The 25,388-nt window shown below is 31.6% G+C and overlaps 2 protein-coding genes across 3 annotated transcripts in view; one reads left to right on the forward strand and one right to left on the reverse strand.

Annotated features, from left to right (window-relative positions):
- Positions 1-7,215, reverse strand: part of LOC143045918 (uncharacterized) — a 28,231-nt gene extending 21,016 nt beyond the window's left edge. Inside the window, exons 1-4 of the mRNA XM_076218763.1 lie at positions 7,073-7,215; positions 1,948-2,062; positions 780-947; positions 55-129 (exon numbers count right to left, since the gene is read on the reverse strand). Of these exons, the coding sequence (XP_076074878.1) occupies positions 55-129; positions 780-947; positions 1,948-2,062; positions 7,073-7,105 (391 nt within the window). The 5' untranslated portion in view covers positions 7,106-7,215. The remainder of the gene's footprint in view (positions 1-54; positions 130-779; positions 948-1,947; positions 2,063-7,072) is intronic.
- Positions 7,216-7,337: 122 nt separating this feature from the next.
- Positions 7,338-22,028, forward strand: LOC143045917 (coiled-coil domain-containing protein 6-like). Of its 2 annotated transcripts, XM_076218761.1 has the most exons (9): positions 7,338-7,586; positions 9,613-9,762; positions 10,767-10,895; positions 13,346-13,449; positions 14,009-14,166; positions 17,448-17,604; positions 18,208-18,320; positions 19,045-19,181; positions 21,921-22,028. In XM_076218761.1, the coding sequence occupies exons 1-9, from the start codon at positions 7,365-7,367 to the stop codon at positions 21,987-21,989; spliced, it is 1,239 nt and encodes a 412-aa protein (XP_076074876.1). In that variant the 5' UTR covers positions 7,338-7,364; the 3' UTR covers positions 21,990-22,028. The 2 variants fall into 2 exon arrangements, with proteins under 2 accessions (XP_076074876.1, XP_076074877.1); XM_076218762.1 differs by lacking the exon at positions 19,045-19,181.
- The last annotated feature ends 3,360 nt before the right edge of the window (positions 22,029-25,388 follow it).

The raw sequence follows: 25,388 nt of genomic DNA on the forward strand, positions 1-25,388 counted from the left end.
AAATAAAAAGTACTGGTAATAGAATCTGTCAATGTTATTCTAGTTTTAACAAACCTGCAAATGGTTCTCCCCACCAGGGTAACCTCATGTGTGACACTGCTACTGAGGCTGTATATATAAAGTAGGGATCTGAAATTAAGGGAAAGTACAGTAATGTATTACAATGAAACAAACAAATAATATTCAATCTCATCTCCCTTTTCAAGTTGTGATGTAAAGAAATTGTATTTGTGAAGAATAATGACTTATTTCCCTGAATTACTGGTAGATAGTAGTCTGTTTATGTATCAATGCACTTCAGTCCTGACTTTGCTTGCAAAAAAAAAAAAACAACAACAACTTTTTTAAAGACTACACTCTTCAAAGACATGACATAGTTTCAGTGTAATCCATTTAGTTACTGTAAATCCATGTAGTATGCAGCTGTAAACTTCATAATGAAAGGACTGATAAAACATTGTTTTAAACAAAAACCTGCAAAGAGTTATATGGAACCATGCCTCTCACCTTAGTGTCAGTTTTAAGGTGTAAAGGTGATTGCATTTTATATCAGAAAATGAAAGAAGAAAAAAGAACACATAATTGCTCAGAGTGCTGTCTTGATAATTAAGATTATGACCAAAATAGTTTGGCAAAGTTAATTATATTTAAAAATCTTTTATTACATTTTTTATAAACATTTTTTATTAAAATGTGACTGGTGAAAAAAATAAAAACCAAACAAACACATGAACATTTAGATTTTATTTCTGTTATTGAAAGTTATTTTAAACACTTACATATTAAAGCGATGTATAATGGAAGCCTGAGTCCGAGGAAGGTTACTACACCTTGGGCATGCCAGAAATTATCAATATCTGGTATGAAATAAGAAACACATTCCACTGTTATTCCATGGAAAAGAGTTGCCAGCCATAACCATCTAAATCGACCACCATTTCTTAAAGCTGAAATAATCAAAATAGAAAGTTATTTCTTATGAATCTGAATCATGATTTAAGAACAGATTAATACATTTTTAATATGTGATTTAACGAAAATGTTCTTCAATCATACACAACATATGATCAACAGAAAGCAAACCAACAAATTCCGGTATATTTACTTGTAGTAATATAATTGAAGCACTTAAATGTAAATACCCTGGTATGTAAATGAATAACAAATCTAAATATATGTTTAATTTACTATTGCCTTTTTCTTAACTCCGGTGATTTATAGCTGCCTTCAAAGTGTGTCTTTCCTTGAAGAAAATATGGTTACCAGTAAAATAAAAAAATAAATATTCAGATGTTTTGGGGGTGCTGGCTTACTAACATTTATCAAACATATCTTTTAAAGGTTTTCAGTGGTATGTAGCTAGATTTATAGTGTATTAGGAGTTTTTAATAGTGACAGTACATATTTAATGTTAAATATAATTTCTACCTTTGCATCAATTGTAATAAGATAAATCTCCTCTCAAATTCAAAATAAGACGTTTTCTCATTAAATGTTTGATCATCTCTACAGAGACAGGAGAAACAATCACATCACACAAGATACAATGGTGCAATTTGTTTTTCTAATAATTTTCTATGTAGTTCAGATATATATCTATTTTTTAATGATCTGAATAGAGATCATGTTGATCCTACATGTATGTGATGTCATCTGGTATGGTTGCCTTTTTTTGTGACATCCTTATAGCGAAAAAAAAAATAAATCAGGAGAGAGCTAGAATATTGACTTTATAACAGAATATTTACCAAATGAACATAATGAAGATCAGCGATCAAGAAATCCCATATTGATTAAAAAAGAAAATCAACCATCAAGGGAAAGTATAAACATAAAAAAGTAGAGAGGTATATTTATATATAAAGTCTTATAAGTTTTCATTTATAAACATGTTCATTTGTACAAATGTAAGCATTACTTCTGTAAACCAATCATATTTACACTTACCATGTATGAGGGTTAGCAGAGTTCCTGTAAAACAAACTATTTCTACTCCAAGGAAAGAAGCATGTTTCTCTATGGTATCATATGGATTTCTGAACTGCACCCACCAATCAAATCCCTGAAAAAATAGCTTTAACCTTAATTGGGTTTTAAAGGTACATCTACAGCAAACTAGCTACTAAATCAAGTAATTAAAAATCTAAATCATAAACAAATGGTCCAGCTTGCAATTATTTTTTTAAAGGATTTAAAGGATTTAACACTCTTTTAAAGGAATTTATTAGTGTATCGGATATTGCTTACTGAGTACATGTAAGTCATAAAATTTTCTCTGAATGTTGTAAAATCGTCTTTGTTGAAAGAACACAATGTATTTCCCTATCATTCCAGTATATATTTTTTTTTTACTAAAAGAGTTATTTCCCCTTAAATGGCTTAGTTAAAAAAAAAAAAAAATGATTCTAAAGCACAAATGTTTGGTATTTGTTTAAATATTTTGATTAATGCAATAAATCAGCAAGTTTTCTTCATATAAATAAACAGTCTTACCAATACATTTGCATATCTGTCTACAAATTTGCAGATTTGGCCAAATAACTAGACTTAAAAACAAATATAATTTGTGGCCCCATTGTTTGTAAGTTTCCATTGGAACTTCTGACCAACTGTGCAAGGGCTATATAGCCAGTCAAGGTCGTTAAAACCTTCCATTTGTTGGAACTTCTGTAACGTGCAACAAATATATATAGCTGCAGAACCCTAGCTCTAAGGTCCTTCTGATATTTTTTGATAATTTTGAGGCTGTAGTCTAGAGCTCTTTCAGAAAATTAAAAAAAGGACCATTAGAGTTACCATTCTGCAGCTACACACAAGATTTATATATACTAATAAATTACTTCGGGTGCTGAATTAACCAGGTACTGATTTTACCAGTTGTTGAAATAGACTTAGTAGGAAGGTCCTTATTAGGGTATCTTCATTACAAATAAATGTTAAAATTCTTGCAAAATGACATTAATGGGAATTTTTGGTGCAAGACAAAAAATATATACACTTTCTTTTAAGGGAAAAAAAATCAAATGTTTCTGAAAAATCACGTTAAACTTTTTCCAAAAATACAAAAGAGGGGGGTAGGAGGCGTCCTGATCCCAAAATTGCAGGCTTAAAAAACATGAAATCCCGAATTTAAAGAAATTTAAAACCTGACATCCCGAAATTTAAAAAAAAGAATTACCAGATCCCGAAAGGATCAATCCTGAAATCCCGAGCTGAAAAACACCTGATCTCGACAAGGTCCAACTATTTACAGAAAAGAACCGAAAAGGACCAAAAAGAGCCGAAAAGGACGGAAACGAACCGAAAAGGGCATACATATAATTATTATTTAAAACAATGTATATATATAATTCAGTATAATTGATAATTGTTTTCTCTTAATATAGCATATAGATTAAAGGGTGTGAAAAAGTTAATGGCCTGTAGATTTCTATTAATTTTATCTAATAAACCACTAAAAACAGATATGTAGATTAGCAAAATGATGTCAGATGATGATAAATATTGGCCTGTGCTACATGTATCTATAGAGAAACTTGTGCATGGAGATAACAGGACTTTTCCTTGAAGAATTCAAATCCTTCACCGGTTTAACGTGTCAAAATAACAATGAATGTGTTTTCATTTGACATGTATTACACAAACACACACCCACACATAAAAAGAACGAAATATTCGTATTTATTCAATAACTCCTGTAAAGTTTTCGTCATGTTTTAAACGATAATTTGTTTTATTTTGTTTTTTATCCGATTTTGCGAATGTATATATATATTCACTGATGAATGGAATATATATACTCATTCTAAACCAGATGCTCCGCAGGGCACAGCTTTATACGACCGCAGAGGTTGAACCGTGAACGGTTGGGGCAAGTATGGCCACAACATTCAAGCTGGATTCAGCTCTAAATTTGGATTGTGATTAAATAGTTGACACAGCATAGGTTTCTAACACAGAATGAATGTGGTCTAATAAACTTAAAATTTGTTTTTTGCCTTTGGGCAATTCACTTTGCTGTTGAATATTTATCCTCTCAAAAAAATGTTTGAAGAAATTTTCTTTTTATTTATGAAATCTGAAATGAGAAAAATTGAACACCCCTCCCCCCCCCCCCCCCCAATTTTTTTTCTCACATACCCCTTTCCCTTATTCCAAAACTGATCTCAATTCAAATTACTAATGCAGTTTGCAACAATAACTACTCATTTAAATACATCATAAAATATTAAAATGTGAAAAAAGTGCTTGTTATCACTGAATGGTAAAGATTGTTTTAATTTATCAGTTGGTAGTAAAAGTGAATATACATTGTATCTTGTATAAAACAATGATTTAAGTTGATTCAACTACTATTCTGGACAAAGAAAGATAACTCCAATTGAAAATTTCTTGCTATAGTGCAATATTGTGAAAGTAGATATTTCTTGCTATTGCGCAATACTGTGCAATTGAAAATACTTGCTATTGCACAATACTGTGAGATTTCTTGCTATTGCGCAATACTGTGCAATTGAAAATTTCTTGCTATTGCACAGTACTGTGCAATTGAAGATTTCTTGCTATTGCTGAATACTGTGCAATTGAAAATTTCTTGCTGTTGCACAATAATATAATAATTTTGGATCCTGATTTGGACCAACTTAAAAACTGGGCCCATAATCAAAAATCTAAGTACATGTTTAGATTCAGCATATCAAAGAACCCCAATTATTCAATTTTTGATGAAATCAAACAAAATTTAATTTTGGACCCTGATATGGACCAACTTGAAAACTGGGTCAATAATAAACAAGAGCTGTCAAAATGACAGTAAACCGGATTCTTTAACATTTATTTGTGTTCTGGCATTTATCAATATTACAAGGACCAAAACTCCTAATAGGTAAAATTTATGATTATCAATATCAAACTTGACTTCCATGTTGTCAACAATAACAACATATAAACTAGATAGAAAATGACCCTCTAGCAGGACAAACTGTGTGCCCTTAATGCATAAAGTAAGGACAAACTGTGTGCCCTTAATGCATAAAGTAAGAAAAAATTACTAAGTCAACCTACATGTACCTAGGATTTTGAAAATATGAATGAATTGTATGGTTTTTAAACTTTCAAGAACCGTAACTCCTGAACGGTAAAAGTCAAAATCGTCATTATTGAACTTGACCTCCATTTTGTTGTCAGTAACAACATATTAAAATTTTAAAAGGTTTGGCCGTACATCCCCAAATCAATAACCGACATTTTTGACACAAAAATCCGGTTAAAAATCTAAGTATATTTTTAGATTCAGCATATCAAAGAACCCCAAGGATTCAATTTTTGTTAAAAATCAAACTTAGTTTAATTTTGGACCCTTTGGACCTTAATGTATACCAATTTGAAAACAGGACCAAAAATTAAGAATCTACATACACAGTTAGATTTGGCATATCAAAGAACCCCAATTATTCAATTTTTGATGAAATCAAACAAAGTTTAATTTGGACCCTTTGGGCCCCTAAACTGTTGGGACCAAAACTCCCAAAATCAATCCCAACTTTCCTTTTATGGTCATAAACCTTGTGTTTAAATTTCATAGATTTCTATTTACTTATATTAAAGTTATGGTGCGAAAACCAAGAAAAATGCTTATTTAGGCCCCTTTTTGGCCCCTAATTCCTAAACTGTTGGGATCTCAACTCCCAAAATCAATCCAAACCTTCCTTTTGTGTTCATAAACCTTGTGTTTAAATGTCTTTGATTTCTATTTACTTATACTAAAGTTAATGTGCGAAAACCAAGAATAATGCTTATTTGGGCCCTTTTTTGGCCCTTAATTACTAAACAGTTGGAACCAAAACTCGCAAAATCAATCCCAACCTTCCTTTTGTGTTCATAAACCTTGTGTTTAAATGTCTTTGATTTCTATTTACTTATACTAAAGTTAATGTGCGAAAACCAAGAAAATGCTTATTTGGGCCCTTTTTGGCCCCTAATTCCTAAACTGTTGGGACCAACGTGATACCAATATACAACCAAAAAAATTTCAATTTTTGCGGTCGTATAAAAATTTATAAGGAACTGTTGTAATGTTCGAAATGAATTAGCGACCGAGATTGAAAAAAATAATGACACTTAGCTTATAAGTATAATTCACGTAGAACAATTGTTTGACAGTAATGAATTAATATCTTTTATTTTCTTGTCCGTTCTATGTTTTCTATTCCATAAGATTGGCATTCGACACTGAGACTACTATATAACACATAGTAGTCTCAGTCCGACCCTACCTGTAATTTTTCACATCAGTGTACAGTAAGTTATTATATATAGTCCAGTCGCAGTATAAGGTTTCAAAACCTAATAATAAACTTTTATGAAAAATATCTTTTCATTTATAATAGACTTAAATAATTTGCAATTTGCTAATTTTCTTTGATTACAAAAAACGTCAATCTCCTTTTAGGTCCTGCCCCCTTCTAGTAAATTTTATATGCTATTTACCTTTAAATTTTTCAGCTACCATTAGCATCAAATTGGTTAAAACTTTACAGTGATTCATCAAAAAATCCATATCAGAGGTCTTAAATAATTATATATATCGCAAGCCTCATTTTAGGGAGTAAATTAACGTGATGCGTAAAAATCAGTTGATATCTTTATTGCAGTGGCGGATCCATGGGGGGGGTTCCGGGGGTGCGCACCCCCCCTTTATTTTTGCCGATCAATGCATTTGTATCGGGACATATGTGTTGCACCCCCCCTGCGCCCTGGGTTAGCACCCCCCCTTTCGAAAATTCCTGCATCCGCCCCTGTATTGTCTATAATAAAGAAAGTGTACATTTTATCGTCATGCACCAAAAATTACCGTTACATCATGTGGCAAGAATTGTTTACCGTTATTGCTCAAAAGGTACCCCCATTACTAGTACTACCCTACTAAAAGTGGTGCCGATTTTACCAGGTGCCAAATTGACTAGAATTTTAGAAATCCAAAATTTCTTTACTCTGTCTCTGGACTACATGTAGACTCATTTATAAAACTACATTCAATACAACCAATTTTCATTTGTCTTTTGTCTCTCACCTTCAATTCTGACACATTAACGTGTTTTGCCATGCTAAGCAGGGGCCAGATCAACAATAATATCGAACGAGAAGCGGCGCAAAGTTCGCAAAGTTCACTAATTAGTCCGACTTTTTACGAACATAGTTTTCGAATTAATTTTCTCTGATTAGCCAATACTTTTTTTGAAATATCTTCAATATGTTCGTATTAATTTGATTATCAAAATAACAAACATTTTCAGAGTATTTTGAATGTTAGATTTTTAAATTCGAAAATACAAATGATCACGTTTTGAAAGAAAACAACAAAAATGGCGGACAGTGCGAGCGAGCTCGAAAGTGATACGAGCTCTATTGATGGGGGCCCTACGCTTAAACCACCATCTCCAGCAACATTAGAGCAACTTCAGAAAAGAATTGAATCATTACAGCAAGAAAACAGAGTTTTAAAAATGGAGTTAGAAACATACAAACTGAAATGCAAGACGTTACAGGAGGACAAAAAAGAACTCCAGAAAGCCAGTGTCAACATTGTTAGCATATAAATTTTAAATGTTAATTTATTTGTAAAAAAGCATTTTCGCCCATTATATATTTTGAAATGTTCATAAAATGTCTAATTTTGATCAGGAGTTGAGTTGTCATTGTTGTTTTTTGTCACTTACAGGACTTTCATGTCTCTTTGTCATTTCTAAATTTAAGATATGAATCGAATGTAGGAAAAAAAGTCACAGGAAAAAAAGTCACGGAAAAAAAGTCATGGAAAAAAAGTCACAGGAAAAAAGGTCACAGGAAAAAAAGTCACAGGAAAAAAAGTCACAATATATATTTTTTGTATGAAATAGTCATACATGTATCAATAGGAGAAACTTTCCAAATATATTTTTTTTTATGGAAATGGTCATATATTGGAAAACATTCCCAATAAATATTTTGTATGGAAATGGACATTTTTGAATTCATTTTATACGACTAGCTTTGGAAATTTAGATATAAATCGCAAAACATTAAAAAGAAACGTGTACATGCTGATGTACTAGTGTAATATTTATTGATACATGCATGTTTTCAAGGATTTGTTGTAATTATTTTTGTTTTATATCTCTTATGAAATGATAGAGATGTGAGTTAAACAGCACCAATTTCCTTCAATTTGAATTCAAGTTAGAAGTTCAGTATATGACTTGATCACAAGTTATTTTGATGTTTGAAGATAAAGTATTATTCCTTCAATTCAGTGTTAAACAAACAACTCATTGCCATTAATACTAACAGGGACTGTTGATATTGATGTGTGGCTTCTTGTGACACCTTCCCCATTTTGTAGACCTGCCACTTCCTGTCTTCGTAGGAAGTCATACCAATGAAATACAACTTAAGCTCAATATTAAATGAAAGGAAACAATCAGCTTTCCCTGTTTGATAAAAAGTCAATTTTGAAAAAAAGAGCATATTATATTATGCTTTTATTAGTCTTTATGGTTTTTAAAGATTAAACTTTACCACTAAGAGTAAGTAATCTGATACAAGTATATTATGGCTTTTTTTCTATGCATTCATAAACTCCAGTTGAATCATTTATTGCATACATGTACATAGTTACCTTTTCATGTGCATTCCAACATACTTCTGATAAATAATTTTACTAAAAAATATTGTGACTTTTTTTCCTGTGACTTTTTTTCTTGTGACTTTTTTTCCTGTGACTTTTTTTCCTAGTGATTTTGTGACTTTTTTTCCCGTGACTTTTTTTCCTGTGACTTTTTTTCCGTTTACCTATGAATCATAGACTTCGGTACATGTGTATACAATGTTTTAGTTTGTTTGATAGGAAAATCAGTAAAATAAGGCATGATTTTGAAGTACTCTATTATTATGATTAAAATCCTGATTGATTCAAATCAAAATGTTTTTATAAGATGGGGAAAACCCGCCAAATAAGGGATTGTTCCTCAAATGAGTAATCCGCTTTGGGATTCTGTGTTCACAACAATTTTCTGATTTGGCAGCCCTCAAAATATCTAATCAAGCCCAATCAAGTCTATTCTGTGGAAAAAAAATGCCAACCACCTATGAGGCCCCTCATGGAGTTGTCAAATTAATCACTTAATCACATTTTTTTTTAAAAATAAAATAACATAATCATTAATTATATATTAAACAACATAATCAAATAATCACTTTAAAAACAGCCAAGCACTCACATAATCAAAATCCCCATGAGGATGATGTAGGAGGCTCACCTCCTCCAAACTTGTATCCTTTACACATGTTACAAAAACAATACTTTAATATTAACATTTATACATACCTTTACTAGAAAAATATATACATCTTTATGATCTTATTCTTTTTCTCATGAATTTTATCACATTTTTACAAATTATTTAAAAAAAAAATCACATATTAAAGCCTTCTGTTACAGGAGGTTTTAATAGCAAGAGTGTCTTTTTTTTTAATTAATACACATTTGATTATTTCAGTAGTCCTATATAATATATACATCTTGTTAAATGAATAGATCGGTCATTTTATAATAATGCTGTAAAAATATTGTAGCAAGCCAGAGCTGAACAAGAGGAAGAATTCATTAGTAATACCTTACTAAAGAAGATACAATGTCTGAAAAAGGAAAAAGAGTCATTGGCTATGAATTATGAACAAGAAGAAGAATTTTTAACCAATGATTTGTCCAGAAAATTAACACAGGTAAAGTTTGATCATGTGTTGTTAGGAAATTTAGAAAAAAAATTGTAACCTCAAATGAAAAAAAAAATGATTAGGTGGTGTTACCTCTTACAAAGTCTATCTAAATTATTTTTCAAAGAATTCTGCTGTAGCCGATGCTGGGGGCCGTCTTAAACGTGCAGTAAGGTGCAAGGGTTTTTTTTTGCTCTCTGTTGTAGACCTGATTGCGTTGAGGATGAAGAACAGCAATAAAAGCGTTGTTCCATTGCTTTTTGTGGGTTTTTTTAGCTGTGCATGAACTGATTTTGTGTCATGGATGTATATCCCATATCCTTTGTTTTTCTATACATATATTTAGAATTTAAATGTGATTTATTTTTGTACTAATTAAGTTCTTACTTATTTTAAACATCTGATTTTTTTAATACCTCGGATTAGTAAATAAAATTGAAAAGAATACCATGCATAGAGTTCTGTCACAACATATAAAAAACATTTTGACCCAGAGTTTAATGGCTTTTTAGGATGTTTGTTAATACATTGAAAATGTCCACCTAGTTTTGTGCAGCCATTTGTTTTTTTTTTACAGTTTTGTGAAATTCATTCCTTTTTTATGAGCATTCTTGATGGAGGTATTGTTTTGTAAGTCGGAGATGGCTCTGATGTCTAATGGTCTTTTTGGGGGAAGTGGGAGGTCAAAGGGCAATCAAGAAAGATTACATAAAAATTGTCTAACCAGAGCTGTCAGACAGTTTCTGTCCCAAATGCTAGATTCATTTTCAAGCCAATAAATTTCCTGCATCACCCAGATTACAATCTATGTTGCAATGTATATTGGTATATAAGCCTGGGAAATAACTTTTTAGCCTAAAAAATTATAGGATCAATTTATTCCAATCATACAATAGAGTTTTGGTATATTTTGGGCCATGCCATTTACCTTTCAAAATAAAGGACAAATTGTTGTTTTTGTTATAAAAAAAGTGTGTTATTAAATTCTTGAATAAATCTTATTTGATTTACAGCTTAGGAATGAAAAAGTAGAACTGGAGGAGACATTAGAAAAAGAACAAGAATATCAAGTTAACAAATTGATGAGGAAGATTGAAAAGTTAGAAAGAGAAACCTTGTCTAAACAAGTGACTCTTGAACAGGTACATAGTTGTGAACAGATTTTATTTTATAATGAAATTATTCCTGGTTTGTTATATTGTGTTATTAGTTCCCCTAATATGCACAGCTGGGAAGTCTTGGTTTTCATTAAATACCTGTAATATTTTAGGTTAATTGGAAGACATTTAATGATCTCTTAAGCATACTTAATACCATATTGATAGGACATGATTATTCACACTACATTTACTGAACTGATTTGTTGAGGACTTGATGTAAACTTGACAGTACAATATACCATATTAATCATGTACATCGACTCCATCATAAAAATAGCAGACATATACATGACCAATAATTGCTAATATCATTGTTACAACAAATGTATTTGATCTCTGGTGGATAGCTGTCTCATTGTCAATCATACCACATCTTCTCATTTTAATATACAAACAAAGACAAAACAGTAACTAACAATGCATGGTGTATTGTTAAACACCTTGATAATATGCAAATTAATTGGTGTTTGTGAAAAAAAAAAGGAACTGAAAAGAAACTACTGTAAAAAGGCTTGTATAGTCTGCACCCCCTTCTCCTCACGAAATGTTAGGTAAAAAAACTTTTTGTAACTGTTAGAAAAGGTCTAATGAAACTCCGGTAATTTCAAATCCTGTGCAGTCGTTTGCAGTATTTTCTTTGAAAAACCTGTTTTCCATCATCAAACAGAAGCTGAAACTGCTTGTAAATGATTCTAGAACGCTAATAAAATAAGTTTAATTAGGGCCCCGCCAAAGGCGGGTCGCCCTATAGTGATCAGTCTGTCTGTCCGTCCGTCCGTCCGTAACACTTTGTAATAACTTTGTGTCCGCTCCATATCTAGAGAACCATTATGATTTCATACTTTATACTTTACATGTTTATTAACCACCACCAGAGGGCGTGTCATGATGTATGTACAACTTCCTAGGTCAAAGGTCAAGGTCAAAAAACTTTGGTTTCAGTTGACAACCCTGTGTCCTGTGGTGAAGATCGTGTCCGCTCTATATCTTGAGAACCGTTATGATTTCAAAGTTTATACTTGACATGTATATGAACCAACACCAGAGGGTGTGTCATAATTTATGAACGACTGCCTAGGGCAAAGTTCAAGGTCAAAAACTTTGGTTTCAGTTGACAACCCCATGTCCTATGGTAAAGATTGTGTCCGCTCTATATTTTGAGAACCATTATCATTTTAAAGTTTATACCTGAAATGTATATAAACCAACACCAAAGGGTGTGTCATAATTTATGTGCAACTTCCTAGGTCAAAGGTCAAGGTCAAAAACTTTGGTTTCAGTTGACAACCCCGTGTCCTATGGTAAAGATCGTGTCCGCTCTATATCTTGAGAACCGTTATCATTTCAAAGTTTATACTTGACATGTTTATAAACCAACACCAAAGGGTGTGTCATAATTTATTTACAACTTCCTAGGTCAAAGGTCAAGGTCAAAAACTTTGATTTCAGTTGACAAACCCATGTCCTATGGTAAAGATATAATTTTTTAATGCACATTATTCACAGCGGGGCCCACAGAGATGGCTCCCATCTCAATGATATCTAGTTCACTTAAAAAACAATTTAGAAACTTTTAAAATTGAGAATGGAAATGGGGAATGTGCCAAAGAGACAACAACCCGACCATAGAGCAGACAACAGCAGAAGGTCACAAACAGGTCTTCAATGCAACGAGAAATTCTCGCACCCGGAGGCGTTGTGTATGTTTAAACAGGAAAATTAAAAAGCATGTGTAAAAGAAGAAAATAATCAGTGAGAGTCGAAATCCGTACATAACAGATATCACTATAAAACAATTGAAAGTAAAAAAGTTCTATCCTTTTGTAAAACAGTCTTTAATATATCTATCACATTAATGTTTGAAGGGTCTTAAGCTAATACAAACCATATTAGTCAGTATGAAACACCAAAACGGAACGAAACAATAACCGATTACGTTTTGTAGTTTACCAATTCTAAGCTGGTTTACAGTTGTCTTTTACACTATGATTGTATCGTTTCAATCAATCAGATACCAGTTTATTTCAACCAATGCATTGAAAAGAAACGAGATATTTGTAATGAAAGGTTTAGTTTTTATATTTATTAGTATTAATTTGATATTGAATAGAAATAACTTATTAATATGGATGAGTTAAAACTATTAGTTTGAAAAATGAAAAGAGCACCCTCTACAATATCAATAACCAAGATGGCGGAACGTAAACAAACCACCTCACCTGCGAAATTGAAATTTTTCTCTTATTTCTTGCTTATTGTACTCTATAGTCCGCATCCTGTCTGGAAGGTCAAATTTTGGAGAATAAAACCGCGGACTATACAAGCCTTTCTACAGTAGTCTGAACTTTCTTTTCATCCTTTTGTTACACATAACAAAAAAAATAATATGAAGTTTAAGATTTATTAATCAAATAGTTGTTTTATGTATTTAGTTGAGACGAGAAAAAGTGGAATTAGAAAATGCATTAGAACAAGAACAAGAGTCCCTAGTCAACAGGTTGTGGAAAAAAATGGACAAATTAGAGGCAGAGAAAAGGTATGTTGTTTAATGTCTTCTATCATGGGAATCTTGTATCATTAAAAATAAATTGGGGGTCAAAGTTGAACTTGACTTATAATAAATTACAATCTTGATATATATTTGGACCCTGTGTCAAAGTTGGAGAGAACCCTGTATTAATTTGTCAGTCTTTTATAAATAACAATACTGTAGAAGGCCAAAGTTGCCTAAAATAAATTCTACTTTTGCATGATACATGTACATTCCAAAATAAGAATGAGTTCAATAATTAACTGTTTCATGCAGAATGCCTCCACAAGAAGGGTTATTGTGTATAATATATTCATTTTAGGTTGAAATCTTATGCTGGTAAAGTTCAAGGTAATAAACTATAATTTGAGTACCTTGATTATTGATACAAGTTGGAGGGTTCATTATCTTTAGACAGTGTGTACAAAAAACTAAGACCACACAATTTGGGGCCGTCAATGGATGCCCTCAATCTCAAAGACATTTACTGGTAGTCAATTGCATTTTAGTGTTGTAAAAAGGATAGTTAGAACTTGATACATGTGGTTGTATGTTTATTATTTAGATTGCTTCAGGAAAAGTTAGACCAACCTGTGACTGGCCCTCCTTCCCCCCGTGATATGAACAATGGCGATACAGCACAGAATTTAACACAACATATAGAAAACCTTAGAGGAGAAGTCAATAATTTGAAAGACATGCTGCGGAGAGCACAAGTAGAACGTAAGTTTATTTCAGATAAAAAAGTGCAGGGAAACAAATAAGACTGAGACCAACAGGCCAGTCTTGTTGTTTTATTTGCCTTCCTGAATTCCCCTTTTTCAAAATTTTCTTACTGTTCATCAGCCATGAATGGCCATAATTCAACAGTCAGTAGACTGATGTCTGTTTTTGTATAGCTTGCCCTGATAAAGTCTACTTGTTAAGGCCAGTTATTGAAGTACAGTACCTAGAATTGTACTTCATTTCCTGTATATAATGATAGTAGAGAAGTTTAATAATGTCTAAAATTCAAATACTGTTACAGCTCTTCTATAAAAGCATGCAAAGCAAACCTTTGATCAACTTGCTTGCTATGTTTGCTTGGATATTTGCAAACAATAGTTAGATGGAGTTTCAGTCTGTTTTATTATATACCAGGATTTGATTGGACAATAAAAATTGACATGGAATGAAGTTAATGTTTATTGTCCAATCAAATTCCAGTATATATTAAACAGACTGAAACAGACTACCTACCTGTTGTTTACAAACATAGCAAGCAAGTTGATCAAAGGTTTGTTTTGCATGCTTTTATAGAAGAGCTGTAAGAACAGAATTTTTGCAATGAAGATAAAAATAGGAAAAATTATCATATTATAATTTTTATATGACGCAGAATTTTTTTGGGATCGTATAATGGTATGATGTTATCATCGTTGTCCAAAGACACGTTGGTTTCCAGACAATAACTTTAGTTTTAAGTATAAAAGATCTTTATGATTTTTTTTAGAAGGTTCAAAACCACAAAAGGAAGGCTGGGATTAATTTTGGGGATGATGGTTCCAACCGTTTAGGAATTAGGGCCCAAATCAAGCATTTTTATACGACCGCAAAAATTTTAATTTTTTGGTCGTATATTGCTATCACGTTGGCATCGTCGTCCGAATACTTTTAGTTTTCGCACTCTAACTTTAGTAAAAGTGAATAGAAATCAATGAAATTTTAACACAAGGTTTATGACCACAAAAGGAAGGTTGGGATTGATTTTGGGAGTTTTGGTCCCAACATTTTAGGAATTAGGGGCCAAAAAGGGCCCAAATAAGCATTTTCTTGGTTTTCGCACTATAACTTTAGTTTAAGTGAATAGAAATCTATGAAATTTTGACACAAGGTTTATGACCACAAAAGGACGGTTGGGATTGATTTTGGGAGTTTTGGTTCCAACAGTTTAGGAATTAAGGGCCAAAAAAGGGCCCAAATAAGCATTATTCTTGGTTTTCGCACAATAACTTTAGTATAAGTAAATAGAAACCAATGAAATTTAAACACAAGGTTTATGACCACAAAAGGAAGGTTGGGATTGATTTTGGGAGTTTTGGTCCTAACAGTTTATGAATTAGGGGCCAAAAAGGGACCCAAATAAGCATTATTCTTGGTTTTTGCACCATAACTTTAGTATAAGTAAATAGAAATCTATGAAATTTAAACACAAGGTTTATGACCATAAAAGGAAGGTTGGGTTTGATTTTGGGAGTTTTGGTCCCAACAGTTTAGGAATAAGGGGCCCAAAGGGTCCAAAATTGAACTTTGTGTGATTTCATCAAAAATTGAATAAATGGGGTTCTTTGATATGCCGAATCTAACTATGTATGTAGATTCTTAATTTTTGGTCCCATTTTCAAATTGGTCTACATTAAGGTCCAAAGGGTCCAAAATTAAACTTAGTTTGATTTTAACAAAAATTGAATCCTTGGGGTTCTTTGATGTGCTGAATTTAAAAATGTACTTAGATTTTTAATTATTGGCCTAGTTTTCAAGTTGGTCCAAATGGGGGTCCAAAATTAAACTTTGTTTGATTTCATCAAAAATTGAATAAATGGGTTCTTTGATATGCCAAATCTAACTGTGTATGTAGATTCTTAATTTTTGGTCCAGTTTTCAAATTGGTCTACATTAAGTTCCAAAGGGTCCAAAATTAAACTAAGTTTGATTTTAACAAATATTAAATTCTTGGGCTTATTTGATATGCTTTATCTAAACATGTACTTTGATTTTTGATTATGGGCCCAGTTTTCAAGTTGGTCCAAATCAGGATTCCATATCAAGTATTGTGCAATAGCAAGAAATTTTCAATTGCACAGTATTGCACAATAGCAAGAAATATCTAATTGCACAATATTGTGCAATAGCAATTAATTTTCAATTGGAGTTATCTTTCTTTGTATAGAATAGTAGTTGATAATATATGTTGGAAATTTGCCAGACATGACTATGATGTCATTTTCTATTTTTATTTCTATTTTTATTTGCCAGTAACTTTATGTAAATAACTTCATTGGAAATTTGCCAATATAAAATGTTGCTGATGAAGCTTTTTTTCCTTATCTTATCTATAATGTTTTCAGATAAGGTATGTTGGACATTTGCCAGACATGACTATGATGTCATTTTCTATTTTTATTTGCCAATAAATTTATGTAAATAACTTCATTGGAAATTTGTCAATATAGAATGTTGCTGATGAAGTTTTTTTTATTGTTTTATACAATAAACAATGTATATTCACTATTACTACCAACCAATCTTTACCATTCAGTGATAACAAGCACTTTACTTTACATTTTAATATTTTATGATGTATTTAAAAGAGTAGTTATTGTTGCAAACTCCATTAGAAATTTGAATTGATATCAGTTTTGGAAAAAGGGAAACGGGGATGTGAAAAAAAAATGGGGGGGGGGGTTAAATTTTTCTCATTTCAGATTTCATAAATAAAAAGAAAATTTCTTCAAACATTTTTTTGAGAGGATTAATATTCAACAGCATAGTGAATTGCTCAAAGGCAAAAAAAAAATTAAGTTCATTAAACCACACTCATTCTGTGTCAGAAACCTATGCTGTGTCAACTATTTAATTTTAGATTTAAATAAGTTTGAAGAAGAAATCTTTAATTGATTTGTAAAATCTTGACATTTGTTTTTATAAAAAACCCATATAATGTCAAAAATTTAATCACAATCCAAATTCAGAGCTGTATCACGCTTGAATGTTTTGTCCATATACTTGCCCCAACTGTTCAGGGTTCGACCTCTGCGGTCGTATAAAGCTGCGCCCTGCGGAGCACCTGGTTGATATGAGTTAGAAATTTAGAAAAAATAAATTATTGGAGATTAATTTGATATATTGAATCTATGACTAATTATTTCATCTATATAGTTCAGTGAGAAAATGAATAAAAATGATAATATTCACCTGGAAAGTTTTTTATTATTTGATTTAGTAATTAAAGAATATATTCATAGATGAAGAGAAAATGGCACATTATGCTCAAGAAGAAAAACACATAAGAGAAGAAAATTTACGTCTACAAAGAAAACTACAGTTGGAGATGGAAAGAAGAGAAAACCTTTGTCGTCACCTGTCTGAAAGTGAATCTAGTCTTGAAATGGACGATGAAAGGTATTGATTTTAAATGTCATCTTATTGCCTAAAAACAAGAAATAGTCATCATTTTGCTATGTATAAATCTGTCTCCCTTTCAACAATTGTAAAAATTATGTTTTAGTAGTATTTCTTCTTCTTCTGGCCTCATACAACCTGAGACACTAAATTCACCAGGTTTGTCCCAATGGTATTATTAGCACAGGACATCACCAGGCGCTGTTAATTATGTGTATTGGCATATACAATATTTTTATGCTTTTACATTTGTGCCTGCTGATACACATAACTTATATGGCTTCTACTAACGAAAGCTCCATTTGGAGTTAATGTGTTTAGAGACCTCTTATGTCAGTAAACCTTTCCTATAAAGTCTGGACTTTTGTACTAATTTGATTTATAATATACTTTTTTTTAAATTATTAATAGCATATCTCTGTGTCAACAGATTATAACATGAATGACAAGTAACTTATCTTACAAATGCCAGTTATATCAATATTGTCAATATTTAGGATAACTATACAGAATTACTGCTATTCTTGAGGAAAAGGATTTCTCTAAGTTTTATTGTATAAATCCTTACTGCAGACATAAATATGTGTTGACATTTGTTTACAGGCATTTTAATGAAATGACAAAGCAGCAAGATTTGAGTCATGGTGTTAGACCTAGAACAGTATCAAGTCCTATCCCGTATGGTTCTCCTAATACATCCAGACCTATATCTCCAGGTTAGTAAATGTATATGGTGCTAGCTGTAGTCATTGTTTGCATGCCCTATAATATTCCCAGTTGTATTCAAACTTCAAAACTCAATTCATAAACAATGTGAAAACAATAAAAAATCTGTATCTGGTTATAAACCACATACCTAGCAGACTTTGTTAAACAGGTATTACATTCAAGATGTTTTGAGGTTTGAATTTACACAGATACTGACATTTGTTCTACAGGCCCACTATTAACAATGCAGATTTTTCACACTTGATATAAAAATAAATTGAATCTCAAAATAGACACCATTGATATTTAGTAGTTTTGGGGGTAAAACAAGGGGTATTATTTAAATATTCCGGTATGTCGTCTAGTTTATCAACCTGTCTACCTTATACTTGGGATTGGAGCAGATATGTTTACAGTATTGATTTAAAAGATCCTAGTCATTTGCATATGCATCCAAAAATAAGATTTCTTTACATTCACTTATTTTGCTGTGTCAGAAAAAAAAATAGTTCAGTTCATTTCAAAATAAGATTTAGGGTGGCATAATTGATTGCGCTTATCTGAGTAAAAATGGATAAACATAACTATACGTAGAATAATTTCCTAATTACCAAATTTGAAATTTTGAAGTGAATATGCAGGACCAAATAAAACTTTCTTTAATTTCCACACTTTCTAAAATGCCTGTGTACTTTTATTAAGTATTAAGAGTAAGTATGGATATAATTATAGGAGTGAATTATCCAGCGTTTAGTCCTCCAAGTCCCATGAGGAGGAGTACTGGTAGTACCAGCAGTACTAGTAGTGGAACATTTCACCCTCCCCACCATTACCCGGGAACGTCACCTCCTGTACATTCACCCATGCAGGTAATTATACCCAACACACATTTTATTTCCCATTCCAGGATGTAAATAGGCATACATATTTACACTTAAACCTCTGAACATTCACCCATGCAGGTAATTATACCCCACACACATTTTATTTCCCTTTTAAGAATGTGAATAGGCATATAGATTTACACTTTAACCTCTGTACATCCATTGAGATTTAGTGAAGTTCTTTCTTTCAATCAGAGTTATGTGTCTTAATATAAAAAAGATGTGCTATGATTGCCAATGCGACAACTTTCCACAAGAGACCAAATGTCACAGAAATTAACAATTATATGTCACCTTACAGCCTTCAACAATGAACAAATCCCATAACCCATCAACAGCTAAATATTAAAAGGCTCTGAAATGACAAATGTAAAACAATTTAAACGAGAAAATTATTGGCCTAATTTATGTACCAAAAACATGAACAAAAAACTAATATGTAACTCAGCAACAAATGACAACCACTGAATTACATGCTCCAGACTTGGTACAGGCACATGAATACAGAATGTGGCAGGTTAAACATTTTAGCAGGATCCCAACCCTCCCCTAACCTGAGACAGTGGTGTAAGTCTTTCACAGAAACTTTTAACTACTCGTGTTTGACATAATAGATAGAGAACATTTGAGTCCCTTTGCCTAACATTTCGGGTTTTTGTGACTGTTTAAAAACCCTACCTTACAAAATGGCAGTGCATAGTAATTGTTGTGTCAGTTTTTTCATTTGTTCTTTGTCTCATTGTCTTCAGTATGGATGTTTCTATGTGTGTCTACCTGTTTGTACTTTGTATCCACAAATATTATTAAACTACAGACTGAATTTCAATGAAACTTTACCTTGTATTTAACATAATCTGCACACCCTTTTTCATGGCATGAATGAAGGAAAAAGTTGTCACTTGTTGAAAAATTCTATTGCACTCATGTTGTCTGTTATCAGTTGCAGTATTTTCATAGAAAAACCTGCTATCTATTATCTAGTAGAAGTTTTGAATATTCGTAAATGATTCTAGAACACTTTAGGTGTGTTAAAAGAGGATAAAGTCACAAAAAATCATCTGGAAAAAATGTGTTGGTCATTCTCTGGAAATAGGAAAAGAACAAATTATTCAAAGTTTATTGACATGGTTAAATTTTCATACACTGGAAATAGGAAAAGAATAAATTATTCAAAGTTTATTGACATGGTTAAATTTTCATACACTGGAAATAGGAAAAGAACAAATTATTCAAAGTTTTTTGACATGGTTAAATTTCCATGTCTATCTGGAATAATGTTTAAGCTTATATTATAATGTCAGTACAAACCATAGTGCTTAGTCAGACATATGGAATTTACTTTTGGCATTCTTTGAAGAATGTGTTGTGACCTTAAAATATCTTAAACTTGTATTGTTTTGTTCCTGTCTTATTAAGATTTCCCCCACATCTGCTTTTTATTGCCTCCTGTCTGTAAGGCTACATAGGGTATATTAATTCTTTCAGTCCTACCATCTGAAACTCATCTATGCTCAGAGACATTTTGTCATATAGTTTTCATACTTAGTAGGATAATCTTCCGTAATTTGATTTGATTTTAAACATATTTTATTCATTAAGATATGAAAAGGATTGAGCAACAGGCACAGCCTATAAAAGCTCTCTCCATAATACATGTACAAGGTATAATTCAATTATAACAACTGTATTTAAAATAATGCAATATAGCAAATATATGTTTACAGTGTTACTTACTAAATTCAAAGTATATTTAAGTATATAGGCAGTTACTCATCATTTTTTCAAGAACCTTGAAACATGCAACTATCCTTTATAAGTCATTAGAAATATATATATATATATGGCTTGAAAGAGACACTAAGCTTGCTTAGTGGATTAAATAAATTAATGTTGAAGTGGAGGAGAAAAAAATAAAAAATAAAACTAAATGAAACAATCTTCTGTAATATTCACTTTACCATGCTACATTGTATAATCTCCTAATAAAATAGAGAATGGTAACTAGGAATTTCAAAGAGAGTATAAACCAGCCATAGAGCAGAAAAAAGTGGGCTTCAGTTGTCCTCTAAGCAAAAATGTGTACTAGTTCAGTAAAAAATGGGTGCCACACAAAACCCCAAAACATATAAATGAACTAAATTAAAAAAAAACAAACATACAGGACAAACAAAGGCCTTAAGCTTTCCTGACTGGACAGACACAAAAATGTGGTGGGTTAAACATTTTTATGCCCGCCATAGCGGAGGAGGCATTAAGTTTTACTGTTGTCTGTATGTACATCCGTCAGTGCGTACCAAAGTTGGTTTCCATTCTCCTACTTTAGTTTGCCTCAACAAAATGTTATGAAACAAATTTGGGTAGTGTTACTCGTACCGTTCTTTAGTTATGTCCTCTACAACTTTATATGATATGCAAGCGGGGGCGTCATCTGTGTCCCCCTTTGATTTAAAGACCTTAACTCTCCCTATATCTCCTTAGTCTTTTCTTGAAAATGACAGTATTGATTCAGGATAATACATGAAATATGCTAAATAACAGATGCATTGCGTTTGATTAACTTTAAATGACAGTAGAAGACTGCATAGCAACAATGTCAATAATTGTCATTTTACGTTTTAACTAAATTTTGTCACTAGATACCATAATGGTATATTGTAAATCTTATGACATGTCGGTTGATACTGAGGTTAAAATAGAAATGATCAATTTGTTTATTTTTTTCAGAAACCAAGACCTAGTAATGAAAAATTTGCTAGACCAAGCAGTTTTCCAGAAAGAAATGATAAAACCTGAAAGAAGAATTCCATTTCTTGTTTGGTGCTAAAAGTGATTTGTGTTTCACGCTTATCCAAGGCCAAGATTTCCAGAGCCGACAGGGGAAAAGACTTTGGTTTTGATTGTGCTTTGCATTATTTTTGTTATTTGCAGTCAGTTACTGTTAGAAAAGGATATTCCATCTGTTTGTTTTTACTTTATTGTTTATAATGGAGGCATTTCTTTTTACGGAATTAGATTTTCGATATTATATTTTTTGTTTAAGAGAGGGAAACACTGGAGTGTAACAGATAATTAGATTTAGCATGCTTGATCCAAGTAAACATATTGTCATTACAGATATTATATGCTTTTGTTGATTGTTAGTTTTGAGCACTTTATGATCAATTCCTTAAGCACAAGAGGAATAAACAGTTTGATGTATCAAATGTATATTGGCGAGTTGAATACTTATTGTGAAATTCAGTATGTTTGTGCTGAACTTTGTATTTAAGTTAATATCAGTATTTGCATGTTTTGAAATTCAAAAAAATATTAAGATCAAACTTTTCTTATCCTGTAGTTACATCTAATTTTATTTAGGTGTTTAATGTTTTGCAACTAATCAATTCAAATTTTACTTTAAGCTGTTTAATTATTTGTTAGATATTGATATCAATTTTTCTGCAGTAAAATGGCTTACTTGACTATAGTCATATCATAGTCATTGACATATCATCATAAAATTGAAGTAGAATTGACCAGTTTCATAAAATAATTTAAACCCTTTTTATACGACCGCAAAAATTAAAAATTTTTTTTATACGACCGCAAAAATTAAAAATTTTTTGGTTGTATATTGGTATCACGTTGGCGTCGTCGTCTGCGTCGTCGTCGTCATCGTCGTCCGAATACTTTTAGTTTTCGCACTCTAACTTTAGTAAAAGTGCATAGAAATCTATGAAATTTTAACACAAGGTTTATGACCACAAAAGGAAGGTTGGGATTGATTTTGGGAGTTTTGGTCCCAACATTTTAGGAATTAGGGGCCAAAAAGGGCCCAAATAAGCATTTTCTTGGTTTTCGCACTATAACTTTAGTTTAAGTAAATAGAAATCTATGAAATTTTGACACAAGGTTTATGACCACAAAAGGAAGGTTGGGATTGATTTTGGGAGTTTTGGTTCCAACAGTTTAGGAATTAGGGGCCAAAAAAGGGCCCAAATAAGCATTATTCTTGGTTTTCGCACAATAACTTTAGTATAAGTAAATAGAAATCAATGAAATTTAAACACAAGGTTTATGACCACAAAAGGAAGGTTGGGATTGATTTTGGGAGTTGTGGTCCCAACAGTTTAGGAATTAGGGGCCAAAAAGGGGCCCAAATAAGCATTATTCTTGGTTTTTGCACCATAACTTAAGTATAAGTAAATAGAAATCTATAAAATTTAAACACAAGGTTTATGACCATAAAAGGAAGGTTGGGTTTGATTTTGGGAGTTTTGGTCCCAACAGTTTAGGAATAAGGGGCCCAAAGGGTCCAAAATTGAACTTTGTTTGATTTCATCAAAAATTGAATAATTGAGGTTCTTTGATATGCCGAATCTAACTGTGTATGTAGATTCTTAATTTTTTGTCCCGTTTTCAAATTGGTATACATTAAGGTCCAAAGGGTCCAAAATTAAACTTAGTTTGATTTTAACAAAAATTGAATGTTTGGGGTTCTTTGATATGCTGAATCTAAAAATGTATTTATATTTTTGATTATTGACCCAGTTTTCAAGTTGGTCCAAATCGGGGACCAAAATTTAACTTTGTTAGATTTCATCAAAAATTGAATAATTGGGGTTCTTTGATATGCCAAATCTAACTGTGTATGTAGATTCTTAATTTTTGGTCCCGTTTTCAAATTTGTCTACATTAAAGTTCAAAGGGTCCAAAATTAAACTAAGTTTGATTTTAACAAAAATTGAATTCTTTGGCTTTTTTGATATGCTGAATCTAAACATGTACTTAAGATTTTTGATTATGGGCCCAGTTTTCAAGTTGGTTCAAATCAGGATCCAAAATTATTATATTAAGTATTGTGCAATAGCAAGAAATTTTCAATTGCACAGTATTCAGCAATAGTAAGAAATCTTCAATTGCACAGTATTGTGCAATAGCAAGAAATTTTCAATTGCACAGTATTGCACAATAGCAAAATATCTTCAATTGCACAGTATTGTGCAATAGCAAATATTTTCAATTGCACAGTATTGTGCAATAGCAAGAAATATCTAATTGCACAATATTGTGCAATAGCAAGATATTTTCAATTGGAGTTATCTTTCTTTGTCCAGAATAGTAGTTGAATCAACTTAAATCATTGTTTTATACAATATAGAATGTATATTCACTTTTACTACCAACTGATAAATTAAAACAATCTTTACCATTCAGATAACAAGCACTTTATTTTACATTTTAATATTTTATGATGTATTTAAATGAGTAGTTATTGTTGCAAACTCCATTAGAAATTTGAATTGAGATCAGTTTTGGAAAAAGGGAAAGGGGGATGTGAAAAAAAATTCGGGGGGAGGGGGGTTAAATTTTTCTCATTTCAGATTTCATAAATAAAAAGAAAATTTCTTCAAACATTTTTTTGAGAGGATTAATATTCAACAGCAAAGTGAATTGCTCAAAGGCAAAAAAAATATTTTAAGTTCATTTGACCACATTCATTCTGTGTCAGAAACCTATGCTGTGTCAACTATTTAATCACAATCCAAATTTAGAGCTGAATCCAGCTTGAATGTTGTGTCCATACTTGCCCCAACCGTTCAGGGTTCAACCTCTGCGGTCGTATAAAGCTGTGCCCTGCGGAGCATCTGGTTATTATAGGGTGTATAAAATGTGCTTAAAATGATCGATTGTGATTTCAAATGGAAGATTTTTACAAAACAGTCCCAAGAAATTTTGTCAGATATAGTTGCAACTGATAGTCAGTAGATTTTGTCTATTTAGATTTTTTGGAATGTTTCAAATAGAAATTGTTTGAAGATACATGTATCTTTCAAGTGTGTTATTTTTTCATCCAAGTTAAATTTGTTTTAAAGAAGGTTGTGTTCGCTTTAATTTAAAAAGATGGTTGATGTAAACACACTACATGTACAAAAGTTTTGCTCATATATTTTAATGCTATGATATCATTCCATACTTTTAAAGACTGATCTTCTTTTTTTTTGTATTTCCTGTTTGTTATTTAATTGAAGCTTTCATTAGAACTGAATTGTATCTGAAAGTGGTGGATGATGTGAATGCATCTCAATATTTTGTTCTTTTTAAATTTTATTTGCACCCTCTTGACTAATGAATATTTTTTCAATATGCTTGTACATGTATGTCTATAATTATTGATATATAGATTGTATTCAAATCCTCTTTAGCTCAGTG

The sequence above is a fragment of the Mytilus galloprovincialis genome, chromosome 9 (genome assembly GCF_965363235.1).
Source record: "Mytilus galloprovincialis chromosome 9, xbMytGall1.hap1.1, whole genome shotgun sequence".
Lineage (NCBI taxonomy): Eukaryota > Metazoa > Mollusca > Bivalvia > Mytilida > Mytilidae > Mytilus > Mytilus galloprovincialis.

Bases quoted from the DNA above. Each gene is read 5' to 3' on its own strand.
- LOC143045917 (XM_076218761.1), top strand. From the start codon at position 7,365: ATGGCGGACAGTGCGAGCGAGCTCGAAAGTGATACGAGCTCTATTGAT. The intron at 17,605-18,207 runs GTATTGATTTTA...ATTTGTTTACAG, and splicing joins CTTGAAATGGACGATGAAAG to GCATTTTAATGAAATGACAA. The intron at 19,182-21,920 runs GTAATTATACCC...TATTTTTTTCAG, and splicing joins CTGTACATTCACCCATGCAG to AAACCAAGACCTAGTAATGA.